Source organism: Mixophyes fleayi, chromosome 1, assembly GCF_038048845.1.
Source record: "Mixophyes fleayi isolate aMixFle1 chromosome 1, aMixFle1.hap1, whole genome shotgun sequence".
NCBI classification, from domain to species: Eukaryota; Metazoa; Chordata; class Amphibia; order Anura; family Limnodynastidae; genus Mixophyes; species Mixophyes fleayi.
This window is the reverse complement of record NC_134402.1, coordinates 347,961,071-347,974,861: the sequence shown is the minus strand read 5'-3', so window position 1 is coordinate 347,974,861 and position 13,791 is coordinate 347,961,071. Positions and strand designations below refer to the sequence as shown.

Here is a 13,791-nt window from a genome sequence, read left to right as displayed (position 1 = left end):
CCAGAGCCCTCCATAACAATCAGATAAAATACAGGTAGGGCTTCTCATTTCAACCAATAATTACACAGAAGAAATACAAACATTCTACAAAGACACCTGAGCAGGATGTAGAGCTTCTTGAGAAGCTTGGCATCAAACAGTGTCTGTAGTCCCACCGCGAGCTAAGAAATATAGCAAAGCACCTGCTCCTGAATGATAAACAGTCAGAAATTACTAATCTAACAGTACAAGGTTCCTCTACGTAGCTTTACAAGAAGAGACTTGCATACCAAGACTATAACAAAATCGGCTAGCATCAATAGGCTACTGTTGTTACTGACTAAAGGACTTCAACTACCTCTGTTTAAATCAGTCCAGAGTTTTTTTTAATTTTAATTATATTTTCTAATACTGTTGTGAACCCCGATTGAATTTTCTCCACCTCTCTCGATGCAACTCTTGGCTCAGTGCTCCACCATCCTACTTGATTAATGTCCCTGTCTAATTTCAGATGGAAGGCTTTCATTGCAGACCAAGACAACTGTTGCCGTCAGCGAATTAACCTGTTCCAGATATACTTAATATATGTATTTTCGCCCAGGATCATGGCACAAGTCTCAGATACCCTTTGACTTAATTACAATTCAATCTAATAAGTCTTTACGCCACACACCAAGCCTCTTTCTGGGAACCCCCTCCCTTCCCTTCTACAATGGCACTGAAGACACTATATGCCCTCCTTCTCTTGCGGACAGATGCAAGCCCCAATGTCTGATCTCTCTCACAAACCCTCTCTGGTCAAATAAATTTCCTTTCTTATTTTATTCCCCCTTCATTACCATATTACCCTACAGGGCTGTCCAGCACAAACATTGTTACAATATTAGGCTTCTACCAACCACCTAAACATTATTACGCCGAATGTAAGTGACCTAATTCACCTGTACCATGGCTATACAATATTTTAAACAACAAGAAGCAGATGTAGCCATGCTACAGCAAACACATTCCCAACACTCACCCTAGCCTGTCTTCAAACTCGTACCCCTCATGCATATTACTCCACAGCAGATGCCAAACGCAGTGGGGAAGCTATATTAATACTGCAGAATACAATATTAGAAACCTCTACATCAGGGGTGATACATTACACTAATGGGCAAGTGCAATCAGACCCCATCACCTTGGCCTCTAGTTATGCACTGCATGTGGGACAGGGTATTTTCTTACATCATTATTTATATAGCGCCAACATATTCCGTAGCGCATTACAATTGGGGAGAAACATAGTAAACTAATAAACAAACTGGGTAAAACAGACAAAGAGATGAGAAGGCCCTGCTCGCAAACTTACAATCTATGGAACAACGGGAGTTTGAAACACGAGGTTAAGTCTACATTTTGCATTTCGGCCCAGCCACACTGCAGAGGTAAAAGCGACTCATAAGTTAAATGATCCTGTCACACAACAATGTTGGTCAGGAGGTAGTTAGTTGTCTTGTGTGAAATTGTGTAACGGGTGGTAATAGGGTAATGTAGTGAGGTTAAGAGGGTGGTTGAGGAATATTATAAACTTATCTGAAGAGGTGGGTTTTCAGAGAACGATTGAAAGTTTGTAGACCAGAGAAGAGTCTTATTGTACGAGGGAGAGAATTCCATAGAGTGGGTGCAGCCCGAAAAAAGTCCTGTAAGCGGGAATGGGAGGATGTAATGAGGGTGGATAAGAGACGCAGATCTTGTGCAGAACAGAGTTGCCGAGTTGGGAGATGAGAGGAGATGAGAGGAGATGAGAGGAGATGAGAGGAGATGAGAGGAGATGAGAGGAGATGAGAGGAGATGAGAGGAGATGAGAGGAGATGAGAGGAGATGAGAGGAGATGAGAGGAGATGAGAGGAGATGAGAGGAGATGAGAGGAGATGAGAGGAGATGAGAGGAGATGAGAGGAGATGAGAGGAGATGAGAGGAGATGAGAGGAGATGAGAGGAGATGTATGTGACAGGATGGACCGCCTATGCCACCCTGTCTGTTGTTGCTGGGAAACGGCTGGGCTTACTTTGCCATCGTTCCCTTTTGTTATCCAAATAGCGCCCTCTTTCCGCAGTAGGAGGGGCTTACAAAGGCTGCCACCACTCGACTCCTTACCGGCATCCAGTACCAGGTTTCTTCTGGGTAAATGATGCTGCTAGCGTGTCTAGTTGCTGGTGTACCTGGGCTGGTCCTCCTGACCGCTTAGTATGGATCAGGGATGCTGTGAATGGATCCCCCCTGGCCTATCACATGGACCAGGGCTGCTGGGTAGCAGACAGAGCGGTGGTACTGGAAACGCTTGGGTCCAAAACATCAGAGACAGCCGGAGAACGGATTAGGTTTAGGGTCTAATCTGTAGATCACAGGAATACAACAATATCGCAGATGGTTCCAAGCAGGTCTTTGAAGCAAGATGGTTTATTTGATCACACACACACTGGAAGATACCAGTGTGATCAGGTCAGATGAAAAATCAGAAGAACACTTACATGCTCACAGAGCTCATCTTTTATACAGTTCAGAAATAGAGTATATACCGTTTCTAAAAATAGACTATTGAAACAACCATGAATTTACATGCATTTCAAGGCTAACAAAATTTACACTTATCTATGAAATTCACTCCGGCAAAAGGCCACACAGTAACGATCCCCTGCTGGGCCTTTGGCCAGAGCAGGCATGACACTTCATCACAAAACTTCGTTAGCACTTTCTGCTATCAGACTTCCTTGCACATATGCCTAATTGGAGGTTTCCACTAGCAACCTTACAAATCCTAAACAATGATACTTCCAAACTAAATACATCCCAATACACACAAGACCTCCATCCCAAAAGGCCTACTGTATCAGATATATGCATAAGAAATAAGGCATATCCTTTAGTAAAGTGAAAAGAGTAAAGACCAACTTTTCTACCCTGGTCTCAGAGATAACGATTTCCTATATCACAGAATATATACAATACAAAAAAACAAGTGCCTATGCAACTATATAAATATGCATCCTGCGCTATTTTCTTTAAATAAATTTTTACCAAAAGTTGTTTAATAGTGATCCAGTCACAATGTATGTTGGTGCAGCTTTGTTGATGGTCTTGTAGGTTAGTAAGAGTATTTTATATTGGATTCGGTAGAAAACAGGCAACCAGTGTAGAGACATACAGAGTGATTCAACATAGGAATAACGATTTGCAAGGAAAATCAATCTTGCTACAGCGTGCAGAATAGATTGTAGGGGTTCGAGTCTGTTTTGGGGAAGACCAATAAGAAGGGAATTGCAATAGTCAATGTGGTATATAAGTGCATGAATTAAGGTTTTTGCAGTGTCTTGCGTGAGATACATGCGAATTCTGGAAATATTTTTTAGATGTATTTAAACATGATTTAGAGTCAATGTGGGGAATAAAGGATAGGTGCGAGTCAAGGATTACACCTAGGCAGAGAGCTTGTAGGGTGGGATTTATGGTTATGTTATCAACAGAGATAGAAATGTCAGGTATGCTCTTGTTGGTGGGTGAGAATATCATTAACTCTGTTTTTAGAAAGATTAAGTGAGTTGGCGAGAGGACATCCAAGATGAAATGGCAGAAAGACAGTTACACGGGACAACACAGATGTCGAGAGATCAGGAGAGGATACATAAATTTGGGTATCATCCGCATAGAGATGATACTGAAATCCAAAGGAACGTATTAGATTTCCAAGAGAAGCATTATAGATAGAGAACAGCAGAGGACCTAGCAATGAGCCTTGGGGTACTCCAACTAATAAAGGAAGCGGAGCAGAGGTGGCCCCAGAGAAATTAACAGTGAAAGAGTGATTAGAAAGGTAGGATGAGAACCAGGATAGAACAGTGTCTTGAAGACCTAGGGATTGCAGCGTTTGTATGAGAAGAGAGTGGTCAACAGTGTCAAATGCAGCCGAGAGATCTAGGAGAATTAGGAGAGAGTAATGGCATTTAGTTTTAGCAGTGATCAGATCATGACAACCTTAGTGAACGCAGTCTCTGTGGAGTGTTGAGACCGAAAGCCAGACTGAAGAGGATCCAACAGGTTGTTTGCTGAAAGGAAGCGTTTGAGGAGAGTGCAGGGAAGTCTCTCTAGAAGCTTGTGACGTTCTGCTTTACGGGAAATTTTTTGAAGATTTCGCGTTGCTGTAGTGTGCCATGGCTGACAACGAAGTCCATGTGTAGTATGTAGTGTCGCTGGAGCCACTTGATCAAGGGCTGTTGCTAAGGTTTGGTGAAAATGAGGTACTGCCATCGCAGGGCAGGAGAATGTAGAGATAGGTGAGAGATGTGGAAAATTGTTGAAGATTAACAGAATTAAGATTTCTGCGGGTATGAGGAGGCTTGGTAGAGTTAGACAGTAGAGAATTTATAGCAGTGGGGGTGAGTGTGAAGCTGATAAGGTGATGATCTGAGGGGGAAGGGTGTGTTAAGAAAATTAGAAACTGAACATAGTCTACAGAAAACAAGATCAAGGCAATGGCCATCCCGATGAGTAGATGATTCAATCCACTGGGAGAGGTCAAGTGAGGAGGTTAGAGAGAGTAGTTTGGAAGCAGCTTTGGAAGGCGAGTTATTAATGGGGATGTTGAAATCACCCATGATGATGGTGGGGATGTATGAAGATAAGTGAGGGAGCCATGCAGAGAAAATCCTCAATAAATTGTTGGTGTGCTCCAGGGGGACGATAGATCACCGCAACACGTGGAGAAAATGGATTAAAAATGCAAATAGTGTGTACTTCAAAAGATGTGAACGTGAATGATGGGACATTTAATAGAACTGTGAACGTGCACTGTGGGAAGAGAAGTAGTGCAACCCCACCTCCTTGTCTGCCTTCAGGTCTGAAGGTGTGGGTGAGATGGAGGCCACTATGTAAAAATGCTGCAGGTGAGGCAGTGTCTGATTGCATGAGCCATGTTTCTGTTATTGCCAGAAGGTTGAGGTTTTTTTGAGAGGAAGAGATCATGAATGGAGGCAAGTTTGTTACAAACAGAGCGTGCATTCCAAAGGGCAAATTTAAAGGACTTTGAAAGAGAGGGGAAAACAGGTGATGTGTTTGAGGTTTGCTATAGAGCGGTAGTGTTCTGATGTATGTGTGTGTGAGGAGTGTGGGGGACCTGGATTAGGCGATATATCATCAGCTAATAGAAGCAGAGAGAGAGAAAGATAGGTAAGGGGATTGTAAGATGTGTGACCTTTTATTTTCTGGCGACAGGTGGAGGCTGTATTTGTTAGAGATAATAAAAAGGACAACAGTTCATGGGTGTTAACTAGAGGTGAGTGGAGTAATGAAGGTGCAATGATACAGTCCTAAAGATAATGCCATGAAAAGAGACCAAGAAAACCAATTTGTTAAACATTTTGATAAAAGAGTAAAAGCAAAAAAGTTAGGGGATTTTAAAGAATTACCCATTTGCAGTGTTCTGTATATATAGACAAGTATTGCAGAAATAGACTGTGGCCAGATATTGCTTAATCCTGGAAGTAATCAAATGTAGTCCAATGTTTGTCCAGCTGTGTTGTCTAACTGTGCATTTTCATACACTTTGCGTGTTTTCTGCACTAAGTGAGTTTTCTCACAGACTTCTTTCAGCAAGTATCTCAAATTGCCATAGGTCAAATCTTAGGCGGCAACTGAACCAACATTCTAGATCCCTCATATGACCATTCCACTGCTGTTTGATTAGTGCAAGCTCTTCTCTAGTGGGGTTCACCAATATTCTGATATATAAAACATGATACAATTTGCTCTCTAAACAGTAGCAATACTCTAGTCCTCATAACTGCTATTCTAGGATTGATCAAAATGTCTTCACAGGTGATTTGGGATGTGTGGATCTCCCCCGCATCCTGGACTGACCATGTGGCGGCAGTTTGGCTTGAGTCAAAGATGTCACTCTGGATAGGATCTTCCGTGATGGAGTCTAGATGAGACACTCCTTCTATACTACAAAAAGAGACAGCGCAGACATGCTCTTAGCCTTCAAGCATAGAGCAAAATACACTTGCAACAGAATTCTGGCAATAAAAGATTACCAAGGCCACCTTGCATACTATAGTAGCAAGACCATAAGGTAGTGAATAGCTTTCACAATTACTATTCTTCTCTGTACAACCTAGCCTCAGGGCCAGCAAACCCTCAATGAAAACTCAGAGAAGGAGATTCAATTAGCGCATTTTTACCGGTAGTATGGTAAAAATATACACCGATTTTTGCTCGCACCCCATAGAGGTGCGAGCAAAAATCAGCAGATATTTCCCTAAAGAAAAAAAAACAAAACATGCACCAAGTGTTTCCACGGCCGTTCTGGTGACACTTCACGCATATTATTTACTAATTGAATCTCCCCCAGAATTTAGGAATACTTGCTCTTATGCGATCTCCTGCGACTTTGGAGATAAGTAGCGCCAGAACCATCTAGCTTCAAATCTTTATATTAAAATAAAAAAGCTTGCAGGAACCCGCACCCCCATGGTGGTAGGTCTATTTAATTCAATTCTATATAAAAGCAACTTTGATGGAGTTACCATGAGTGCTGAAACAGTGCCAATTCCTCCTCAATGTAGATCTCAAATTATTTGCAAAGATTTTAGCTATCAGATAACCCTGACCAGGTTGTATGCCACGATAATCTGGTCATGTAGACATCCTTGAGTTTCATTTCGCTTGCTCCATAGACATTCCAGAGAAGGTGGGCTGGCGGTCCCCGATTTAACAAAATAATAAAACGCATCACATATCTGACAATGTGTGCTCTGGCACTCACATTGCAGCCTTCACATCTGGACTGGAATTAAGACAGACTTGGCTGGTCTTCAAATCCACACTATTATGGCTCAATCCCAAACAGCATCCCGCAATTGCAAAGCAGTTCCTCGTGTTGAGGTTCTCTTGGGACAGGGGACTGTTGGGTTTGCCTTAATCACTCAATTTCTAGACACCCATTAATGACTCCACTATAGAACAAACCAATCTTCGAAATGGGACTTAACCCTGAACAATTCAGCACAAAATCCAAATCCTATGGGATATATTGCTCCTCTCAGCTTTCTTTCATGGAATTATCAGAGACCTGCATTCACATCTCTCTCTCTCTCTCTCTAACTCCAGCTTGTTCCAATATCTTCAAAGTAGACACTTCTATACAACAGTGTACAGATTGGGACACCGGCTATCCTGGCCTCAATGCTGGAATCACTGTGCCGCAGAGGAGCATCTTCTAAAGATTTGAGGTCATCCATATATAAACTTTAACACAGAAAAAAAAAAAAAAAAAAAAAACGCACTCCAAAAGCCCCTCAAGTATTCTATAGTCCCCAAGAGAACAAGCACAATTTTTCCCAAACACATCTGATCAATGCTGGAGATCTTATTATAGGGCATGTTATCCTGTGCCACATTTGGCGGAAACGCCCTAAAGTGGCTTCCTTCTGTGGGAATATACATCGCCTCATCCTGGGTGTAACAAACTTACAGATCCCTGACTCTCTCCTATATTTTTTGCTCCCCCAACCTATATCAGATGTGTTTGAGGGCACACAAAAACATATATTGTATATATATTAAATACCAAATAGCGATGCATTGGAAAAATATAGAGCCACCATCCCCTATATCAATAATAAATATATTGATTACAATACATTATTATCATTACATCACTGATATACTTCATAACACAACGAATAGCTTCCTGAGCACTTTGTTCCATTGAACATCCCACTTCTCCAGCTTTAAACGCACATAGTTCATTCAGCGATAATGTTCTCTTAACTTGGCAAAATACTGTGCAGGATGACTCAGAACCTTTTATCACACAACACCTTCCATTCCCTCTAATCTTTCCATATAGTGTTAATTATAAAGTTGAGGTCGTCGGACAGAGGGTATTAGCATCGGATATTCAAAGGTCTTCTTTTCTCCCATTGCTTGCTCCAAGTATTTGTATACAAATTTTCTTTCATTATGTAGTACCATATAACATTTTTTATTAACGTCCCTACACAACATATCAGAACTGTGTCTCCCTTATGATCTGACAACCAAGCTTCCTATAGCCTGGTTGGAGCAGCTAATGATTGAATGGCTGCACAGTGCTAACACAAAGTGAACTTTGAAATGGAAGTGCCTGGCTGCAAAGTCCTCAGGCTACATAGCAGTATCTTATCCAGAGCAACCTAATAAACTTAATCTAAGTAATATTTCACTACAAACGTTTATATGTTGCCATTTCTTGTAACCTAAAGATCATAGGTAGCATGATGTATCAGCAAATATGTTTGTACCCAATATATTAAAAAGTAATTTCTGAAAGTTTAGATGCTCTTTAATTTAATAATATTTAGCCTGTAATAAATGTTGTGGGGAAAAAAAAAAATCTGTTAATGTATAATGCCAAGTTGAAGAGTTTCAAAAACAAAAAAACAAAAATGCAATTTTATGTCTACAGTTAACACCACAAAACTCAATTTTACGCAACTCCGTTTAAAACCCAAATGTCAGCAAGAGCACCTGGTGGTAGGGGCAAGCCATAGACAGAACGCCTCATACACGCAGAAAAGGTTAGACAACTTTACAGGCGTTATATTTACAGCACGGCGGCCTAGTGGTTAGCACTTCTGCCTCACAGCGTGGTGGTCATGATTTCAATTCCCGACCATGGCCTTATCTGTGTGGAGTTTGTATGTTCTCCCCGTGTTTGCGTGGGTTTCCTCCCACATTCCAAAAACATACTAGTAGGTTAATTGGCTGCTATCAAAATTACCCATGTGTGTGTGTTAGGGAATTTAGACTGTAAGCTCCAATGGGGCAGGGACTGATGTGAATGAGTTCTCTGTACAGAGCTGCGGAATCAGTGGCGCTATATAAATAAATGGTGGTGGTGACGATGATGATGATGATGAAAATCCATTTTGTACATAAATAAAATCTAGCACTACAGCTTTGTTAAAATGTAAAGTATTACTTTCCCAGTCTATAGCCACCAAAGCCCCTGCCACATATTTAGGACACAGATAATGGGACAAGTGCAGAAACTGCAGGCTGTTAAAGCTGATGTGGCTTCCCTGGCTCTGGCACCAAATATACCAAGTGCAAGCAAGTCTGAAAACCTGTCACGTACTCGCTGGACATCATTTACAAACTGGAAAGAATATGCCAGCACAGTATCTAGGCAAATCCACTAGTTTGGCCATTTAGCGCTTATACAGGTACACTTACACATTCTTATTTCGGGAATTGCCCCTTTAAATATACTCTTTATACAGGAAAGTTGGTGAACATGGAAATGTGCAGGTTGAGAAAGGGTAAAAATATAATGTCAAAGTTCAGCCTATTACTTTAGGACAACCCCTCCATTGATTTCAAATTATACATATTTTTGCTCAGTCAAAACCAGTTTATATCTTTAATATATCTTTTGTGGGACATTGGTATTGTCATTTTCAAATGTCACAACTGAACATGCAAATATTAAGAATTGTGCCTATGGATGAGCTTTACTCTAAGAAGTGTGACTTTAAGGCATAAATGGCAATCTTTTGAATGTATAAGCAGAGTATTGATTTCAGTCACCACCATAGACACGTATAAAAAATAAAAGTATAGAAAGACAAGTTAGCCCTCCTGCTAACCAGACAAAGCACCACCTTTTTGATCTCATTTAAATATCTTGTGAACCAAAACAAAATTACTTTCTGTATGTGGACTGGGCCCATATTCGGGAAGGAACAACCTGATCTGCTAAATTGTGGCCAACTCCTCAAATCAGACAATAGAAAGTGCTGCCTGTCCTTGAGACACATGCTTTCACGTATATTATCATTCATGTGTTGCACCACCATATTACACAGCAATTTCTGGAAAATATTGAAGAATTCACATCTGCCCCTGCCTAACTGAAGCTTACATACTCAACTGCCTACCACACAGACACAGTTGAGAGTTGAAAAAATAAACAAACAACAAAACAAAAACCACAAACACAGAACTTGAGCTAGTTCCGGTCATTTCAAAATTCCAATCATATCAAAGGCTCCCCTGGAGTAAAATTCCCGGGTAGACCGCGTTCATACTGAACACGGGTCTGCCCGGGGTCTCCATGGCTACATCACAAAAGGAGCTCTGATTGGCTCCTCTTATGATGTTTTTTTTTACTTTAACATTGTGTCTGGTGAGACCCGGGTTGAAAAACCCTGGTAACATCATTCATATAGTGCAGGCTTCCCAGGGCAGACCTGGGAATTACCCCACCAAGAGACCCGGGATTAATTCCCGCATCTGATGCCCCGGGAATTAGATCTAGAACCATTCATACTGCACCTCGACCCAGGTTGTCTGGGCTTGCCCCAGCAAAAACCCGGGTTTTGGGTGCAGTATGAATGGGGTATAAATGACCAAATCTTATTAATAAAAAGATTAAAACATTTTTTTTTTTTTTACATTAACTACATAGAGATGCGATTTTATAGTCTATCTTACTTGCATACACAAGTTCTATGCTTGCTAAGGACACTCATACATGTAGTTTTTAAAACAAATACAATGTTGTGTTAATCATCACCATCAGTTGGCATTTACAGGTGCCCTATAACTGGTGAAAATAATACGGCTGAAAAGCGTACTTACGAGAAACCCAGGACTTTAATAGACCACACCTGCGGAGCACCCTCACTGTACATGGCCTACATTAGCCCGCTCCGCATGTTCAGAAACGCTACATTGGCTACGTTTCTGCGCATGCAGAGAGCTATTTCACGCAAGACACGCAAATGGACGTACATCCAAACATGAATCAGACTCTATGGGTGTGTGATGCCTCCCTGTCACACACCGCTCTCTCTGCAACTGTACAGTGCAGAGACGTTTGTGCGCATGCCCAAGGTTTTCAGTCGGTGCATGCGCACTGGAGTGAGAAGAGGACCTCCATGGATCGCAAACTTCTTTGAAAGTGAAGAGGCGGTGGTAAGTAATTTTTGCACTTCACAGGAACAGCAGTTTTTCAAAACTGCTGTTCCTGTGTTGCTTTTTTCATAAATATGAGAAATAGTTTAATCCTTATCAATGCGATAAGAACTGAAAACTATTTTTCATTTTATGCGGTGGTTGATAAATGTGCCCCCTTTGAGAGAAAACTGTTGAACTTTTTCAAGTAATAAAATGGGGTATATAATGGGAATACACTGTTCAGCAGTTAGATATTAGAGGGGCACTTTCATTTTCTGGTGGGCAAAAGGGCTGTGGGATGCAGCTTGGGGCGTGGCCATGACTAAACATAGCCGTGGCTGGTCAGACAAAAGGCAATTTGTACTTTTGCTACGTTGAGAGGTATAAGTGGGGTATGACTAAAACTGCATAGCCTCTATAAGACAGGTACTAACTGCTGTTATTTTTTTCTCTAGTTAGGTTAAGCTATCTGAAAGCTTGCCTGTTTTTGTCTTGCTATTTAAAAAAGAATAAAAAATGATTATATTGCTTAATGTTTGGCTGACTTTCCATGCAGCGCTCTTAAAAAGTAGAGTGTTACTTCACCTGTCCATCACAGACAGCTGAGGTTCACCACACATATTTAGGAGTGTCTTTATGGGATTTGATGCACGTTAAAAAGCGGCAGTCATTTGAGTTACTACGACACCACTAGCACTGCCCTTGTGTATGAATCAACCAACTCACAAAGTGCATTTCTGCAAAGCAAGTATACCAAGCTATTATCTTTTATTTAAAACTTGCCAACACATTACGCAGCTCTATACATGATGGACATCTTTAGTTAAGTTTAAAACCCTTCAGTAATTTCAGGTATATTATTCAACTACTTCACGATCCACTTTTATACAGTTCCCAGCATCTGAATATAGAAGCAGTGAATACGCAGATGTGCATCATCTCTGTGAAGAGGCCAGTACCTCCCAGAGTGGAATCCTACAGGATGTGTCTAGTAGTGAAATGTGATCAATTACTGCCCTTCCCCCTCCATACTCTGGAACTGAGAAACAAAGCTCTGTCATCCAACAAGTCACTCAATAGATGTGCAACTCTTCCAACATTTGTTTTTTTTTTTTTTTGTTTTTTTTTAATTCTTTTCCTCAAGACACTGATCAGCCACAAACACGTCAATCCAAGATACTGCATCATATCCACATATAATAGATAACTTGTGGCACCATTTATACAAGTACCACTCTGGGCAGAGGCCAACACTGCTAAAGACAGAAGCTGCACAAAATATTAATGCTCATTAACACAAGCATTAACCATTTGGTTTATAAATCAGCCATACACACAGCCGTATGTATATGGCTGGAAGAAAAAGATAAGGGCTGCAAAACCCAAACTTGCATAAAATTAGTATATGGCTGTTAACATTTTACAAGAAATTAAAAAAAAAAAATGCATGGAATTTGTAAGTAAATGTATGCCTGTTGCATTATATATTCATTTATTTAGCATGCATTCCATCATGCTGGGTTGCCATACAAGAAAAAGAAAAAAAAAAGTTAGATTTTTTTAGTTTATTTTTTTTTTAAGATACCATTAGTAGATCATAATACACAGATACCAAAACAGCCAATGGACTCTGGGTTGCATATTAAGTTATTTGTTATATAGTTACAATCACTTCTCAGATATAAAAGTGAGCTTAAAAATAAAAACAACACAAATACCAATTACATCTGCAATGTTGCAATGTGTAAACTTCCTAGAGGAAGAGCCTTGGGACACCACAGGGACATGTCTGACACACACACAGCTTGTCTTATTTAACATGGACATTTAGGACATTAAAAAAGAAAGTGTTCTCTGTGTAAAATGCAGCCTGTGCTCAGTCAGTGTGGTACAGACATGGTTTGTTAGGAGAATGTACACACCAAAAAATAATAAGTTATATATATATATACACACACACACACACACACACTGAACAACTTAATAAATAAAAGCAGCGATAAAGGATATAGAACAGGGAAATGAAGACAACCCCAGACTGTTAGGACATGATGGTAACAATACCAACAAAGTAAGCCGAGCACCAACCAGAATGCCAACACTGGGCAGAACCGTTACTCTGCCCGCTGTATAGCGGTCCCTATGACTTACCGCTGACAGCTCGGCCAGCCGGTCCCTCATGCCCGTAGGTGCTGCTGACTCCCCTGAGCCAGGGAGTGTGTTTCCCGGTGTCTATGGAGGGTTACCGCCTCCCTCACTCCACCCGGTACCACAGCAACCACCGCTGTTGGGAGTAGCAGCAGGAGGGAGGAATGACGTCCAGTGCGCATGCGCATTGCCAACCGGTCCCTCCTTATTTGCTGGGCGAAGAACTACGCAAAAGAAAACATATGGGCGTGGCTATGCAAATCTCCTAGTGGGTATGTGGGAAACGGAGATTGAGCCTGTTGCATTCCTGGCTCAGCAGCCCCTGTGGGAATGTCATTGATTGATGTTTTCTGTGCAATCCACTCCATTCCTCTTCAAATTGCTGGGGTTATTCTGCTGATTGCAGGACGTTTACACGCAGATATGATGATCATTTCATCGTGAAAAATAGGTGTTAATTATTTTTCAAAATAACACAAAATTCATGGAACTTCGAAAATGCAAAGAGGTGGGGGCAGAGAGAGCAAGACTGACTCTGCATCCTATTTTTATGGGAAAAAATGCAGGTGGCCCAGAGACCCAGGCCAAGCCAGCCCCTATACTGGAGCCCCCCTGATGCCCATGTAATTAAGAAGTACCCAATGTAGAATCATTTAAGTGTGGAATCTTTATTATAATTTT

The 13,791-nt window shown here is 41.1% G+C and overlaps 1 protein-coding gene across 3 annotated transcripts in view; it reads right to left on the bottom strand.

The window, feature by feature from the left end:
- Positions 1-13,280, bottom strand: part of STX2 (syntaxin 2) — a 67,126-nt gene extending 53,846 nt beyond the window's left edge. For all 3 annotated transcript variants that reach the window (XM_075176479.1, XM_075176488.1, XM_075176471.1), the window contains exon 1: positions 13,114-13,280. In XM_075176479.1, the coding sequence (XP_075032580.1) occupies positions 13,114-13,143 (30 nt within the window). In that variant the 5' untranslated portion in view covers positions 13,144-13,280. The remainder of the gene's footprint in view (positions 1-13,113) is intronic.
- Positions 13,281-13,791: the final 511 nt, after the last annotated feature.